This window comes from Falco biarmicus, chromosome 9 (assembly GCF_023638135.1).
Source record: "Falco biarmicus isolate bFalBia1 chromosome 9, bFalBia1.pri, whole genome shotgun sequence".
In the NCBI taxonomy this organism is placed as follows: Eukaryota; Metazoa; Chordata; class Aves; order Falconiformes; family Falconidae; genus Falco; species Falco biarmicus.
Window position 1 is genome coordinate 9305630 of NC_079296.1, and position 17882 is coordinate 9323511.

The following is a 17882-nucleotide window of genomic DNA, read 5'->3' on the forward strand; positions in this document are numbered from 1 at the left end:
TAAAATGAAATTGATTTTATTGGTTAATTACATACAGGAGATTCTTGATATTCACAGTAATACTAGACAAGCTACCTCCACAAAGAGCAAGAGTAAAAACAAAAATGACAGTCCACTGTAAACAAAACTAGAAATCCTGCTGGATTTGGTGGGACTGGCTCCAAACTGAAAAGGCACTCGAAGGAAAACAACAAAAGCCAGCCAACGAAGACAGCCCAGATGCTTTGTGCACTTCATTCAGAGGCATCGTGTGTGGAGGCTAAACGTCAGGGTACAAAGACAGACACGGGACATCACGTTCCAAGCATGCTACATGTGTGTTGACATATGAATTTTAATCATTCAGAGACTTGAGCGAATTGAGTCCTCACCTCCCTCCAAGCACTACTTCATGTGAGTTTAGTGTTATCAGGACAACTTTAAATACAGCCAGCAGAAAGGCTGGGTCTGCACCAAAAGCAGTCAGTAGAAGCAGTCAGCAGAGAGAGCCAGGTTTTGCTCAGACTCTGGCAAAGCAAACAGCAACCTGGGCCAAGAACACAGCAGCTGATGGCATCTGGTGGGCCAGGCAGAGGCTGGGACACAGGGAGGTAGGTGGCTTCTCTGGATTGTCAACATTGAACCAAAAGAAAGCATGGCCAAAGCTGGCAGGGAGACACAGCCTGGAAAGGTCCCTTTCTCAGCTGTGCCTCACTGTAGCAGCGAGCTCAGCAGCAGAGGGGACGCAGCCGTCCATTTTCTCTCCTTACACACCCTCCTTTCAGCCCTTCCCTTGTGCACCACTCCCCAAAGCCCAGCTGGGCCTCCCATTTCTAACTAGGGCACTGCCCACTGCTCAAACCATCACTCTTCCAGGCTGCTGGAAGGTAACTGGGGTGCTTGCTGGACACTTGGGGGACTTCTGCCCAGGTTCCTGCTCCTCCAGTGAGCACCGCTAGCTCAGCATCACTTCCCTCTGCACACTGTGCCCGCTCTTGTGTGAGCATGGGCAGGAGATGACCCAGTGAAGACAGAAATAATCATCCTCGGAGGGGAAACAATTTCAAGGGCACAGATTTTACATGTAAAATGAGGCAGAAAAGCTAACAACCAAATTCATACTGTAAAAGCCACAGCTATTGCCTGATCTCCAAGTCATCCATCTCTGACCACTTGAATCCGAGATTTCAGGTCTGGTCACCTGAATAGAAGGAAAGGTGGATAAAAGATGACAGCAAGAAGATCAAGCTAAGCAGAGGTTCTATTTTAAAGAAAGACACAGCAAGAGGTATATGAAGTAACTACTGGCATCATGCAAAGTCACTTGTGACTATGTAATCAGACATCCCTGTAATGGCAACAACTCCAGCTCGTTCAAGAGAAACCAATCAGAGCAGTGTTGGCAACATCAGCTCTGAACTGCATCAAGCCCCTGCAGCATAAAGCTTTCAAAACATAAACCAACCATCTCCAGCACTTAACTGCTTCAGTTCTCTCCAACAAACACTAAGATTTCCTCACAGCTCTCTCGCAGGTATTGGAAGGGTGTGTTTTCCACTCTCACAGAGAGGTATGATTGCTTAGAGGGCACAAATTTTTACCTTCATGAGAGATGCAGAGAGGAGATCAGTATGTCCTTCTGCAGTCTGTTACAGACATAATTCCCTTCAAAGTTCAGACAGGAAAAGCTTTTCCTGTCTCCCATCAGGATGTGGCTAAAATTTTTTCCATGAAAATAACTTTGCTTCTTTCACCCAGACACAAATTTGCTACAGAAAGCAGCTTTTTAGAAACCTAAGCCTGCTTTTAACTCATCTCCTTTTGTTCTGTAATTCACTGCCCAAAGAAACCAAGATGTCCAAATAAACAGCTGGCATCAGCCCAGGGCAGTTGACTTTAGATGGTGCATTCAAGATCCTGGTAGCAGCAGTAGCAGATTTCCTGCTGCCTTTTGCAGCTGATCACAAAGATCAGCATTCCTTACACAGCTACTGCTAACAGTATGACTAGTAGCACCTCCAGAGAAAAAAATGCTACTGCATGTGCCCAGGCATCTCAAAAGGATTCCATGTTCTCATGGCACATCCCAGACATCAATCCCAGTCTGGAAACGGTGCCTGTTTTTTAGTGCCCTTCTGAAAACCTCACCGTCTTCCCTTCCAGCAGTTACAAGCACAAATTGAGCATCCTGAGTAGAATGAAGGCTCCAGCTTTGCACCATACTCTGCTCAACGTTCCCTACAACGAGAAGCAGTTAATCATGAAGTGCTAAAGCAAAACTGCTCCCTAGAAAACCCAAAGCATGTTCTGGGCATCACACATGCAGTAAGCTGGTTTTGCCTGTGTCACAGCCTGTCTTGCCTGTGAAACGTGTAGAGCTCACAGCACTGAATGGGAAGTTCTCTGCTGTGCTACAACACTTGCCCACCACTGGCACTGGTAACTGTTGCACCTCCAAACTAATGTGGTCACAGCACAATTATTAAGACAAAGAGGAGTCATCTGGGTCAGGAATACTTTTTAATCAGCCCAAGCTGCTTCCAAATTTAATCTGAGATGAGACTAAGAACTGCTGTAGTCCTATCTTTTCTTTCTTCTCTTCCTCAAATCCCTCCTTTACAGGAAAATGGTTGTTTTACTTTGTTCATCTCAATCAGAGAATGCCCTCTTCAGGTACTTTAACCTTCAGTGTTAAGAAATCATTATTTAGCTCTCGCCTCATTTACAGAACTAGTTCTGGTAAACCAAAAGTCTAGCTCTAGATCCATCCAGGTGTAATTCAACATGAAGTAAATGTGGGTTCAACGGTTCATTTAAAATCTTTTTGCCCTGTAAATAAGCAGTTACCATCCTGCATCTACTCTGCGTATTTCCATGATTGTGAACTGAAAGCAGCCAAACCCAAGATTATCACCTGAAGCTGAGTAAAACTGCTGGATGCATCCAAAGATTAACATCATGCTCTGATGGGCTTGGAGGACACTTCTCTAGACCCCCTGAAGCACACAGGTCACGTACTTATGTCAAAGCACTCCCCTGCCAGGACACCCTGGGCGTGTCTGATGTGCAGCACCAAATATTCCTCAGAGGCTGAGTCCTTCTGCATCAGAAGGTGTCATTGGCCCCAAAAGCCACAATGCCAGGGAGATCTCCTCCCCTCGCATTACTCATGGACTGAAAAAAAGTAACGTTAACATAGCCATTTGCACACGTAGGCTCCACTGACAACATTGATCTTTACCTACTGTTCATAAAACCCTCACAGATGAGCATTTAAAATTCAAAAATAAAATGGTTTTGGTTTTCTGGGGGGTTTTTTTGTCTTTTTTTTTTTTTTTAAAGAATAATTTCTACATTTCTGTCAGCCAACTAATTTCAATCACGGCATAATCTAAGAAAAAAGCAAATCCTAGCCAAGAATGGCTACCACGGGACCCTCAAGAGGCAACCCTGCTGCCAGCCTGCAGCATGGGGGAGCAGCATACCCAGTTCCAACCACACCTACACCCCAGCTAGGAACTTGTGGTGAACTCCAGTTGATTTTCTTTATATCGATTCTCTTTCAGCTTAGGAATGATCCAGTCCTTGTGATGGCTGCACTTCAAGAGAGCAGTGGGGTGGAGAGCTTCTGGGCAGCATCCAGTGTTAATGGCAATGCTCCGTGATATCCACAACAACTGCCTTCTTCCAGCTGAAGAGGAAATAGCCCGTCCCTGCCCCTGCCGCCACAGCTATGCAGAGGTATCCGTTGTACGTCATGAAGATCAGCATGAGGAAGTAACTGACCACAACCTGAATGATGTGTAGTACAGTCTGCAGGAGGTGAGGAAAGCTCAACATCTGCTGTCTGAAAACACAAACCCCAAAGAACAGTCAGTATTCATGAGACACAGGCAGGAAAATGCACATCCCCAAGGAGAAAATGTAGCTCTTAGGCCGAGAGGATGCCAAGGTGCGCTTGAAATGGCAGAGAAGATAACAAAGCAGTCTGGACATACGACTTCTGCATGCATCTGTCACTTCTGTCTTTTTCCCCTGAGCTGACGGATATCAAAGAAAGCATGGTACTTGCTGGGAGGACAAAACTTTTAGCTGAGAAACAGATCTCTACAAGCTTGCTGTACCCCCACATTCAATATGCAGAATGGCTTCTTTTCCGAGTAGAGGCTTTGATTACCTGTCAGCCAAAGGATCCTAAGTATTTTCTGTCATATCACCAGGGTTGCTGGCTATAACACCCAAATTCTGTTCCTGGGAACTCCCCAAATGTGTTCGTTACTGCCCTGGAAAAAACCCATGCTTATCTGACTACTTGCTGCTTTCCTCCTTTTGTCCCCCATCCTAAAGGGTAGCCAGATGACTCAATCACAGTGTCCTCCAGTGTCAAGCATTGTCCCAATCTGGAGTCAATATACTTTGCAGAGAGTAATACTGACTGCATAAAGTTTTTTCTGTCCCAGTTTTTACCTTTCTCAGGTGCTGAAGAAAATTCTCTTGGAATGAAGTGAAATTCTTACCCAACAGTTTTGTGCGTCTCCATCAAGATAGTGCCGTTGGGACCTGGCACTGGCATGGAGTTGTAGCGAATGCTGACTTGGGATTTACGGAGCAGACACTCTCGGGCAATCTTAAGGCCTTCATAAAACATGGCCAGGAAGAAGACAGCCACAAAAGCACCAGCCATTTCTGACAAAAGAGGAAACATTCTTATATCTGTGCAACAAAAGACGTTTGCTTCAAAACATGTCAGAAGAGACACTGTAATTCAACAACTGCATCACACTGCACGGGCTATGGCTGGGCACCATGTACATGCATGTGCAGATGGTAAACGTGAGTTTCACTCACACACTAATTGGAATTTCACCCATGAGGTGGAATCAGCAATCACTTTTGATAAGACCAGTTGAATTCTCAAACTATACAGACATCTCCCTTTTTCTTTCACCCCACAGATGCCATTTAAAACAGACTCCACACAGTGTGCCTGCGTATTTTTGGCATAAATAGCAAGGTAATTCCTGAAACATTAATCACTTGCAAACTTTTTGTTTGGACTGGACAAGACAATTCTACCAACCTCCAGGAGTATTGATTGTAAGTCCAGAAAACAGCAATGGCACATTCTCACAGCTGAAGTGGAAAGTCATTGCCTGGCCAAAACATAAAGAACATCAAGATGAGCCTGAATAGCTTATCCCAAGATGGAGTTCACAACAAGATTTAGCAAAGGTTTTTGTATTATGACAAGAACTTAAGATCATTTCACTTGGTCAACAGAAGACTCAAAGAAACTCTTCAGTAAATCTAGCGTAACATACATAAGCAAGACATGGCTAAAGGTGCTTCAGGTTCCAGTTCCCGTGGACAACTCTCAGACAGTGCCCCTGGGCAGAAGGCCCACAGTACTTGCTACAGAAAAGTGCCACCCTTCTTGCTTTTGGAGTTCCTTTTCTCCTCAAGCATCTGAAGTAGTTGGGGATCGGGGGTGTCTCCGTGGAGCTCATGACTACTCATGGGCTGGGGTACAGGACACTTCCTTCTCCTCACCTTGACCTCGTATGAGCTCATACGGGTAAGGGCTTGTACAGCTGAATTCTCTGGTCCCGTCCTGCACCATGCCAGCAGACTATTGTCTCCCTACAGAACCTCATCATATTCTATGGGAAAGACAGACCTAAATACAGGTACAACAAGGAATATTATATATAAAGCAAGATCACAGCTTCCCCTGGGTGAAAGTAAGGGCTCTTGAACCTTCATAGTGAATGCTGTGGGAAGGGGAGACATCAATGATCCCCCAGCCACCTGGAGTTCCTATAATCTTCCCAGCCAGGTAAATACACTCAGTTTAGCATGCCTTGACCACAGCTGCATACAGTGTTTTCACATGCAAAGTACTCACTAAGCTAACAGAACTTCTCTTTGAACTCCCTTCATTGCTTAATTAAGGTTATTTGCTGAAGATCAGAATTATGATTAATTTCAGCATCCATAAGAATCAGCAGATGTTCACTTCCCCCAGAGCAGAAACTACTATAAAACATTCTTTTAGAGAGTACTTCCATTTCTTTAATGAATTTAATATTTTTACATTTAAAACAAAAACCACACAAGCCAAAGATTGTAGCCTATTTCCATAGACCACAGCTGAAATGGAGCTTGTTACCTGGTGCAAGTGAGGAATAGGAATATGTGTACATTAAAACGTGTTCAGTCTACTATCTAAGATGGTGTAGCTATTTACTTCCTTCCCTGACAGTTTTACGTGCCATGTTAATTCAACATCTTGTGCAGCTAATCACAGTTTTCAATGGCAGGGTAAGGCAGTGTCCTGTAACTGTCCATTGAATTTCAGAGCACTTGACACTTGTAAAGAAACAGCATTTGTATGGGAAGTAACGGATCAGAGAACGCCAAGACTTAGCTGTTAAGATTATTTGAAGAGCTCCACAAGGACATAAATGACAATGCTGGACTGCAAGTTCCACCAGCACTACTGGGCCTTGTACTGGGCTGTGTTCACAAAGGGGAAGGCTGTTCCAATCCCCTCTTCTGCTATGGTACTGTTTGCAATGTAAGTAGAAGCAGTGATTCTTCAGGGCACATAGCTGGCAGGCAAACCAAATAAAGGCCTGCAAAATGTACTCCTGAGTACATTCTCATTTGAAATGGCAATGCACGCTCCCCTCCTTCCAAAGTTTAACCATGAAGAGTTATGTTTTAATAATCTGAAACTCATTTGAAAGTATTAGAAAAGGGAGAAAAGGCTGAAAAAGTCCCTAGAACTAGTTACACAAACGCAGATCATACAGACATCTCCATGGAAACTCTGGCCAGGATCTCTGCAAAGCTTCAGTGATGCCAGCATGCACAAGTCTGAACTTGTTTAGATCAAAGTTAGCTAGAGCAGCAGGATTCACGACCAACACAGCTTTAACGCTGACATGGCAGAGCGCCCTGGTAGCACTTTGCTCCCCAAACCAAGTGCACACTTAAAGTTTGGCTGGCTGCCTGCAGGTCAGCACAACCCATCATACTAGTGTGCAATCCTCTCAGTGCCAATTAAAGCTTTTGCTAACACTAAAAGCCTGGAGAACTCCATCCATTTTTTGTTTAATGCTTACTTTGCATTTCTACCTTTAGCTGCCTGGAGAGCAGATACTGAGCTGGCTGCTAGGAAGGTTTTGCAAGAAAAGACCATTTTGCCAAAGGATCTCCAGCTCTGAAATACATTTTGTGTTGCCTATCACCTCATGCCCACTCCATTCCAGAAGAGCCACAATGGGGTCTGTGCTTTAACTGGATTGATTCATGCCTTCCAAAGCTAAGTCTAATTTCCAGTTCTCAAGAGCGTACTCTCTAAGATGACAGGTTACTCTGAACCACAGACAAGGAAAAGCTCTCTGGTTAATTACAATTTTTCGACTTACCATCATCATCATGTCAGATCCGTGATGATGTCCTGGGGCTGTTGTTGAGTGGTGATGTCCAGGAGGATGCATGGTTGGCAACATGGAGCTGTTCATGTGGTGATCGTGAGGCATCTTTACAACAGATATTCAAAAAGGCACGTGGAAAAGTAGGAACCTGAAAACAAATGGGGAAAAAAAAAAAGAAGCAGCAGTTTTCTAAACTGAATATGGTTTCTCTACTGCTACTACAAAAGAAAATACTCTAAGCCACTGAGAACTACTGCCTCTGGATAAAATTCTGCAGCATCCTCATGGTCCTCCACTCTGACTACAGAGAACACACAGCAAAGCGAGCAGGACACTTTAAAGGAGGTGTGTCCCTCTGAGCTTTACATCATTGTATTGCTGCACCATCCTAAACATTCTTGCCAGAAAGGCAGCCTAATCTAATTGAGGTAGCACATGGGGACAAGTGCTCAGTATAAAGGAACATTTCTTATCTGTAAGAAGAAAAAAACCCAAGTTTCTTCTCAATTGCAGTCATGCAAGAGGCAAAAATATCTCAAACCCCATTTTAAATTGTATATAATAAAGGATCAGATTACAGTATTTCTCTTAATTGACAGTTATGGATTTTATTGGGAACATGTTTAATGAAGAAATTATGTTAGGTGGTACAAGGCCTATTACCAGGCAAAGGTCTGCAATAGCCACAGGCAATCCAATTTCACTTCTATGAGCTTTACATTGTCACATCTCCCCTCTAATCACATTACACACAATAAGAGACACAGTCAAAAGGCTGCCAGTCCAAGTTCCTAATCTGGTTACTGCAAATCAGGTATGTCTGGAAATACCACCTTAAAAATAAAAATACACCTCATGGTTAAACGTGGACGTGGCTTCTGCACTCTGGCACAACGTGGGATGGAACCAGGGACAATTTCTGGTGTGCAATAAAAAGTCACCAGGTAGAAATAGCAACAGGAGCAAAAACAACCCGAGAACATCAGTCAGTCCTGAAAACAACAGCATCTTCTGCGTGACAGCCAGGCAAAGCCAATCCTAGCACAGTCCAGGTGAGATACCACTAAAGATAAGTAAGTATGGACACTGATGTACTAGGCCCTGTCTGGACTACTGTGTACCCTCCTAGTCTAGTCCAGCACTCAAGTAAAACAGAGTGAAATAAAAAACAAAGTACAGACACTTTATCAAATTAAAGTTTAAAAAAAAAAAAAGAAGAGGAGGAGACATACTTCCTTCCAGATAAATCACCAGGAGCATTTACAACGAGGAAAAAAAGAACTTTTTACGCTAAAATACAATATGGTGTTTGAACAGATAGGTATAAATATATTTAGACTGGAAAGGGGAAATGAAACTCCAGAAGAGCCTTCTAAACTGAAAGCCACACTAGTAAAAAAAAAAAAAAACCAAATGGCAAACAGTTGATGGTGCATCTGGTTCAGTTCGTGCCAGTGGCCTTACGACACAGCTGTGCAGGAATCACTGGTGACCCAGAACACAACTGCCATTGCAGGAGGGAAGAGTATCTGCCAAGTACCCAGGTGGCCAAGAAGGCAAACAGCATCCTGGCTCTATCCGAAAGTGTGGCCAGCAGGACAAGGGCAATGATTGTGCCCCTGTACCGAGCACCGGTGAAGCCATACCTCAAATCCTGTGTTCAGTTCTGGGCCCTTCGCTTCAAGAGGGATGCTGAGGTGCTGGAGCGTGGCCAGAGACAGGCAACAGAGCTGGGGAAGGGTGTGGAGCAGCTGAGGGAACTGGAGGTGTTCAGCCTGGAGGGGAGGCAGCTCAGGGTAGATCTTACTACTTTGTACAACTACCTCAAAGGAAGCTGTAGGCAGCTAGAGGTAGGTCCCTTCTCCCAGATAATAAGCTAAGGACAAGAAGAAACAGCCTCAGGTTACACCAGGGGAAGTTTAGATTGGATATTAAGACAAAAAAAAAAAATCACTGAAAAGGGTGGTGAAGCACTGGAACAGGTTGCCCAGGGAAATGGTGGAATCACCATACCTGGAGGTGTTTAAAAATCACGTAGATGCGGTGCTTAGCAACATGGTTTAGTAGATGCGGTGCTTAGCAACATGGTTTAGTAGATGCGGTGCTTAGCAACATGGTTTAGTAGATGCGGTGCTTAGCAACATGGTTTAGTAGATGCGGTGCTTAGCAACATGGTTTAGTAGATGCGGTGCTTAGCAACATGGTTTAGTAGATGCGGTGCTTAGCAACATGGTTTAGTAGATGCGGTGCTTAGCAACATGGTTTAGTAGATGCGGTGCTTAGCAACATGGTTTAGTAGATGCGGTGCTTAGCAACATGGTTTAGTAGATGCGGTGCTTAGCAACATGGTTTAGTAGATGCGGTGCTTAGCAACATGGTTTAGTGATGGACTTGGCAGTCCTGGGTTAACAGTTTGACTTGATGAACTCAAAAATCTTTTCCAACCTAAACGATTCTGTGATTCTTCTTTCAGTTGACTGATAGATTGCTTTTGCTTTGGATGCAACATTCTCGCTAGTGACTACTGTCCAATTCAGCTATTTATTCATTTTAGGATTTCATGCTCCTGCCAAACTCTGCAGGTTCCAATACACTCCACAGAAGCCCTGGCTGGTTACCAGATTAAAAACTCCCATTGTGGTTTGGTTGTGTCCAGCTTCTCACTAATTTACCATCACTGGTCTCCAGAAAGGGAGAAGCAGGAGACGCATTCTCTAGCCATTTACAGTGTATTAAAACCAACAAGCTCAAGCATTCACAAGTGGCTGCCTGTGGATGGGCTGGGTCTCGGTGAGCTTGATGTTCACCTGTGTAGCTCCTTCCCACTCTGCTCCACTAGTGTTCCAACACCAGATCCAAGCCCCTACCGCGGTTACCCAACACTGAAAGACATTTTAGGAGATCCTGGAAAGAAGAGGATATTAAGTAGCCTAAGAGGAAATAACCTAGACTGAGCCACTTCAGCTGTCTTTTGTTTTATTAAAGGTAACCACACCTGGATAAATTTCTGTTTAAATGACTTCCAGTGGAACAACCCAGTACAGTCAGCCTCTGCGTTACAACTTAGGAGGTCTCTATTTGTGCTTGAGGTAAAAAAAACCAGTATCTAGGGCAGCAGCAGCAACAGGTTAATGGCTGTGTAATTATTTCAAGCTGCAAATCACTGGTTTGTTTGTGCATTCTCTTAAGAGACAAGCTCACTGACACAGAGCTGCGTGTATCACGAAAAGAAGGGCACTGTTTTTAAGAAGTCTGATGCTGTACTGGGAGGAAAAAAATCCACACACGTGTTTCTATTATCATGAATTCCTTAAATGGGTTTAGTCTTGTACAAACCCAGCACTTCAGCAGCAGGTATTTTAGTCTGAATGGACAACTTGATCTCTGAACTGCTGCCTGCTCCCCATGTTTGCACAGAGAGAAAGAGGCATTGATTGGAGCAGATCCCTGAGCACACCCTGGAGAAGGGATTTGGAACAGACTGTGGCTGCAGAAGGCTCAAGCATTTCAAAGTGTTTGCACACTCGAAGGGCACAGACCTCTTGGTGCACCTGCTTGGATGCTGCACCGTTACCAGGGCTGCACACACACAAGGATTTTTCTTGTACTCTGTAGTAGCCTACCGCATAAGAAAACAAACAGGGTGGGACAGGAGAGAGGAATGAGGAAATTCCCTCCAAGACCTGTTTCTTTCTCTCTCCCTGCTGTCACCCCAGGTGAAATGGAGGCTGTGGCTCCTCTGACAACTCCTCAAATTCTTAAGGAACACAGTAAGACTCAGAGCTACACAAAGAACCTCTCTCACTTTTAAGCCATCAGCTTGGAGCGAGACTGACCTCAGCGCATATGTAGGCTCTGTTCAGGTAAGAGGTTTCTACCCGTCTGCGGCAATGCCACCTTGGCAGCTCAGCAGACCAAGATGGTTCAGGGAGAAATGCAAGCCAGGAGCAGGATCTGACAACAAACTGTTAGCTCAAGTTCAGCATTAGGACTTGCTTTCACCCTCCACCAACATTTAACCAGTGGGGCCTCATCTCACATGTACAAGGAAGCTGCAGGGCAGTTTGCAACTCCAGGGCACAGAGGATGGGAGGAAAGATAGGTGTCTTATGCCAGTGCACAACAGAAACAATGGGTAAAAGAGCTGGACCTGATGAGACGCCAAACACAAAACAGTCTTCTCAAGCAGGTCTCAGCCATAAGATGACTGCCATTATAAATAACCTCCACCACAGTTTCCCAATCTATTGCTTCGGCTCTGTTAATGCTCTGCAGTAAATCAGAGTTTCTCCTGTGGCAAACAGCCTTCCAGACACCCAAGGGAGATAACACCTATTAATGCAGAAACACAGGCCATACAGAAACAGGACAGACTCTGCGAAGGATCTGCCAAGCTCCCAGAAAGTACTTTACAAATCAGCTCAGTCTGAAACATGGTGTGCAAACAGAACGTCCTTAAAGTCACATTCAAGAGGAATGAAAGCTCCTTTCCAAATCAGAAGTCTAACAGGATTAACAACGAAGCCCTAAATCAATGCCCATTAGAGCAGCAAACTCTTCCCTTCAAAATAGTGCCTCATCTTTCCTGTGCCAGTTCTGAAAAAGCAAGAAATCAACTAATTCCACTGGCTCTGCCTTAAAAAACACCTCTTCAGTCTCCTTTACACTAGTTACTTGTTCAACAGAGACAGTGCTTGCTGCAGCGGCCCCGTGTGCAGCAGCAGCAAGCACACCAGCCATGCCGCCAAGGCTGGCTCCTGCACAGAAGCATCCAGACTTCTGTCTCAAGGCAGCTAGAGTGATTCTTATCTAGTATCTCCACCAGTGCTTTTGGTAGCAAGAACAGGGTCAGAAGTTCCCTCTCTTCTCCTCAAAAAGTGAAGACAACCTGGGAAGATTTACTAAGAATTAAAATTTCTCTCCTGAGAGAAATCCAAGGGAAAAAGATTAAAAAAGCAAGCTGGAAGGGCAAAGATCTCTTGCTTGCCCATCACGTACCTCTCAGTCCTGCATCTGCATGATACAAAGGAATGTTACATACAAAACACATGAGTAATGGAAAAGGCAACCAAAAGTTATCAGTGCTCTACTTACAGCAGTCCAGCTGGCAGACTACTTGAGCTCCACTGGCTCTGAGCTTGTGGTCTCAAGCCCAATTTTTTTTTTTTTTTTTTTTTTTTTTTTTTTAAGTGCTGTAAATAGAGGTGGGAGGGGAAGCAAGGAGCCTGCAGACACTACAGCACTGTTCACTGGCTCTAACTGGTCTCCACTGAATGGTCTGAGCTAGACATCATGAGGCTTTAGCACTGCTTCTGGTTTATTCAATTTCCTGGCAAACTGGACAATTTTAACTGCTTCCTTTCCAGATGGGTGGACTCGCTCCTTCTCCTCCAGGATCCCAGGCTTAGCTCCAGAGCTGCTTAAAGGCACAGTTGAGGAACAGATGATTTCCACCTGTTCATATTGTAGAAACATCCAGCAATGGCAGCCAGAGCCCTCCTGGGTCAAGCTATACAGACATGTGTTAAAGCTACAAGGAACAAGTACATCATTCTTCAGTAATTTAATGTAACGTGTTTTACAGATACACACCGTTGTTCTCCAGTGCCAAAACTCCCCCCAGAACTCTCCCAAGCAGCTTCAGCAATGCCAGGCTGGAACTCGGACACCCAAGGAGGGACTGTGCTGTGCCCAGCACGCCTCTTTTAATTGCACACCTCTGTTTTTCCCTTCCATGACTCCCTAAGGAGCAGCTCTTGGTGCTATATTAAGAATTTAAGGGATGTTTGCAAGGTTACAGCAGAACTGTGTGGCTTGGCCTGGTACTGTGTCACCACCTTAGAGTCCCAACCAAAAGTCTTCACCAGAAGTTTTAAGGTTTCCTAAAAGCTTAACACACTAGAAGGGGTTCAGGTAAAGATCAAGAAAGAGAAGGGAACAGCTTGGGAGAGGCAGTCCAAGATATTTTGAAGGCTAGGTTGTCACACAGTGTTAGTTTGCATTTCCTGGGTTTTGTCCGTGACCAGAGAAGCTTGCAAATCTATGCAAGCCAGATCAGTGGAGTCAAGCAGAAAAACAGCCTGTGACAGAGGGCACACTCTCCCTCCCCACATGTAAGCAGAAGTGATACAGCTGAGCTATTTGTACAGGTGGGTTTCGGAAGCTTTTGAAGGAAGAAGAGAGGTATTCTAGAGGTTAGTCAGCTTGATGCTGCATGCCAGAGGGTGTAGTGCAGGAAGTGGAGAACGATGGGCAAAAAAAAAAAAAAGAGCTGGGCAGGGCTACAGACTATATCTTGTGTTCAGCTTTGCATGGGGACGATGTCTGGGCAGACTGTGACATGCAGAGATGGAAGCAGTCAGCAGGGATGTTAGAAGCGAGATGCAGACAAGCTGATAGCATGTAAAGACCAGCTCTTCTGCAGCTATCATGCACAATACAAGCAGAAGAATAGGCTTTCAAAAATAACCTGCAGGGCTGTTACTTTTTCATGAGGGGAGAAAAATCACACAGGATAACTGATCCTCTGTCATCACCTCTGTCAAAAATCCCAGGATGGAACCACTACAGCACAGTCATGGATGCTGAAGGTGACAGAGAACGTGGCATATCAAAAACGCTCCATTATTTATCAGCCATGCCCATGACTGACAATATTTGCCCAGGCTGAGACAGACCCTTTCTTAAGGCAACCCTGACAAAACCTAGAGGCAGGATATGGGGAAAGAGTGGAGCAAAGCCTCCTGCCACCCACGCAGGTAGGTTTGGGGTTGAAGGATTAAAGCAGAGTTCAGTTCAGGCTCTCTGCAGCACAGCCAGATCACACCGTTGGGGCCAATAATCGCACTCTGTGAGTACATGCCCCTTCCTCAGTGCCTGGGGGAACTCATGGGGGGGCTGTAGGTCTTTGCAGAGAACAAAGGAGCACCCTGCCAAGTGGATTAATTTTACCATTTTCTCACACTTATCTGAGCTGCAAAACTCTATCCTTCAGGGCTCCTGGCTGCCACCATTTGCTTGTTTTATCCTTACCAAATTCTTGTTTCTTTCCCACATTCCACACTTGTACCAATACGTTTGTCCCTCTCACTACAGGGCTGCTCTGTCCCAAAGACACAAGCTGCACCCTCCACATGTAACTATCGCACAGTACTCATGGACACAGCAAATATAAAAAAAGGTGGCCCAATTTCAGACTGTGGATTCCAGTTGAGATGCTGGCTCACACAGGCTTCCTGGAGTTGTAAAACATTATCTGGAAGCTTGGCACAGTTATACACATTAATCAACTTTTAATTAAAATGAAGATTAAAAATAGCTGATAAAGTATCAGCTTTGGCTCAGCCCTTAAGGTTCTGTCCTTTGCTTTGAACGAAAGCAACACTCGGCTGTACAACTGAGGCAAAGCTGGTTGCATTCACTTAGCACAATCCCTATTACTAGAGGAGAGGCAGAGCTCTTCCTCTCAGCATGGCTACAATCACATCCCTTTGATGGAGTTTATTTTCATAGCAAACTTGTCTGGTTACCTTCTGTTAAGAGACCCTGCTTGATCTCCTTCCCATAAAAGGGGACGGTCGCTCCTAATCTTCCAGCTTCTTCAGACTCCTCAGGAAATCTCTAAATCTTTGAACAAGAGAAAAAAAAAAAACCCAAAACTGAGGACAGGCTGTTCTTTACAGGACAATGCACCGAACTTCATAAGCGGAGCATCATGCCAGCCCATGTAATTGCTAACAGGTCCATAGAAGTGAAAGGCAGCAGAAAACAATCCCAAAGAGCAGGAAAACCTGAGACTGAAAGACTGATAATATCATAGGAAAGGCTGAGAAATACTGCCAAGAGGTGCATACAGCTGAAGAAAATAATGGTGAGTTAGGCAGGTTGAGCAACTGACTGGCTCTTCTCTGGACAAGCTTTTTGTTCAGCCACACTGAAACTACAGGAGGTGGAAAAAGCAGTAAGTGAAGGATTCTCCTGAGAAACATGGCAAAACTGAGGAGTCCTTGCCAATGTTTTCCTGGCCGTAACCTCATTTCTGCTAGAGAAGTCCATCACTTACAGTCCAGGTTCAGGCACCTGGAATACACACAAAGCTCTGCATCTAGATCCAAGAGTGCTCCTCTACTGTCTCATGAAGTCCCAAACTCCATCAAGCTACAGCCTGGCAGTTAGACTAGATGATTGTTGTGGTCCCTTCCAACTTAACTGTCCTATCCTATCCTGTTCTAAAACAGCTCCTCCACTTGTGCTGGCCACCTCTCAACCCCTGCTTCGGTAGAGCAGGTAAGATTACTCGCACAATGACCACAGTGACCTTTAGCAACAGGCGGCAGAACCAATGTCATTGCTCCTTGGTTTGTCTCTTTCCCACAGAATTCTAAGTCAGCAATGTAGGGAGGACTACATCAGCACAGGAATCAGTAGAAACTCTCCTCATCTACAGGAGAATCCTGGACACATTCCCACATAGACCAGTGAACATCAAGTTTTCCTGTGAAAAAAGAACAGCAACCTTAAGAGAGTGATCCACACCTGTAACTGTTGGGCCAAATCTTAGGGTCATCACCTACACGTACAGCTTTCCAGGCTGCCCCACTCTTAGCAGGACACAAGACAAGAACACCATCTCTTCAGCACAGCAGCAACAAGGTGCTTCTTACCGTCCCCTACACAGTGCTAAAAGTGAAAACATTTTTGAAGAGGCACAACAGGCTTTTGGGCTCAGAACACAGCAGTGGATACACCTGACTAGAAAATTTTCACGCTGTTACAAACACAACACAGTCCTTGCAAAACAGTAGGAAGGGCACGATACTAGGAATGACACTGGAATGGGATCTGGCAGCTCCTGTGAACACCGCAGGGTACAAGCTTCCAAAATGCAGCCTACTGCTTGTCTGTTTTGCAGACATTGCTGAGCGCACATCTGTCACAAAAACATGGGTCAAGGGAGTTATTTTTGGGTGATGGACAGATACTGAAAGCTGTCAGGAGGCTGAGGACGGTCGGTGAACCGTGCGTGCATAGCTCTTATCCACACAAAGGACAGCCAGGCCAGACAGAGCAAACAAGCTTTGGAGAAACTGATGTCAGAAGTGACGTGAACTGAAGTATTCAACTCCACCAACAATAACCTGCTACCACCCTGATAAAACATGAGTATTTCCAACCCGAACGAGCCCAAATTAACCTGAAGTTCCCAGTGGGACAATTTCAAAGGATCTGAGCATATTACACCCTTGGCTGTCTCCAACAACCTCAGCCAGAGAGACTATTACAAGCCGAGCAAATCAAAAGTGCAGTTCAGGGAACAAAGCACAGCTCACTTGGCCCAGAGCCGCCCACCCACTGACCAGAAGCAGAAGGCCAAGAACAGACATGTCAACTACAAGTTTGGTTGGTTTTTTTTTACTGCTAATAAATACCAATAAACATTATAGTCAGCATTCAGAAAGGTGAGATGCTACATCAGCACATAGTGAACTCAGTGACAAAGGTGGTACCAACTAAAAGACAATCATGATTCTTCAATAGTTCAAAGTTTGCCTGTTCATGTCTGAGTGTCACAAAACTTTCCCCTTTTTCATATTACTGCTCCAGCTCCAACAGAATAGCATCCCCCTCCAGCTGGCTCTTCCTGCTGCGAGTGCACGTCCTACCAGGTGCCACAGCCAGAGCAGATCAGTTCTGTCACAGGCCTGTGACTTTCGTACTCAGGAGTGACTTGCCATGCCCAAGCCCACTGCTAGCACAATTTCTTCCATTCTGTACATGTCCAGTATTTCCCCCTTCCTGTTTTAATTTACCTATTTCTTCCACCACTAACTAGCCTGTACTGTGTATTTTTCTCCTTGCTGTCTAGCCAGATGAGGCAAGTCATGCCCCTTTTCTGACACGCAAGAGCACAGAAGCTTCTGGAGAGCAGCAGAACTGAGGCACCTCAGGACATGCAAGACCTGAGGAGCGAATGCCAGTTTCACAGCTCCCAAAGCAGAGAAGATGCCATACAAAAGCTGACTCAAGCACTCATCTGGAGAGAAAAGCATGGCATTAGAGATGCCAAAACTGACAAGAGGATGCTACATTACTATTTCTTTATAAAACATCCAGGCTAAAGGACTCCTACAAAAGCATGTCAGACACCAAAATTCCTTATAGCCAACGCCAGCGTGAATTCAGAGCTAGTACTAACAAGTTTCCATCAAAGGCAATTCCCCAAAGGCATCGACAGAAGAACCTCTTCAGCACTCCTTATACACGTCAAAGGACTTTTGAAGCAATTATACCAGGTTTGCAGTTCCGCAGGCCACTTTATCACAGCTTCATCTCTCTTCCTCACATCATCAAGGGTATGAAACAGTAACACGGTAATACATACCCATGTCACAAAATACCCAGTATTCAGCATCCAGGAAGGAGAAACCTGAAGGCCTCCCCTTCCCCCCAGGGACCATGCAG

The 17882-nt window shown here is 45.0% G+C and overlaps 1 protein-coding gene across 7 annotated transcripts in view; it reads right to left on the reverse strand.

The window, feature by feature from the left end:
* The window catches only part of SLC31A1 (solute carrier family 31 member 1), a 27916-nt gene continuing 10034 nt past the window's right edge, over positions 1-17882 (reverse strand). For 2 of the 7 annotated variants that reach the window (XM_056352766.1, XM_056352767.1), the window contains exons 2-7: positions 14951-15047; positions 9068-9297; positions 7413-7569; positions 5060-5132; positions 4497-4665; positions 1-3826 (exon numbers count right to left, since the gene is read on the reverse strand). In XM_056352766.1, coding sequence (XP_056208741.1) covers positions 3625-3826; positions 4497-4665; positions 5060-5132; positions 7413-7526 — 558 coding nt within the window. In that variant the 5' untranslated portion in view covers positions 7527-7569; positions 9068-9297; positions 14951-15047 and the 3' untranslated portion in view covers positions 1-3624. Of the gene's footprint in view, positions 3827-4496; positions 4666-5059; positions 5133-7412; positions 7570-9067; positions 9298-14950 lie in introns of all 7 variants that reach the window. The other 5 variants (XM_056352765.1, XM_056352764.1, XM_056352769.1 and 2 more) reach the window with 5 other exon arrangements.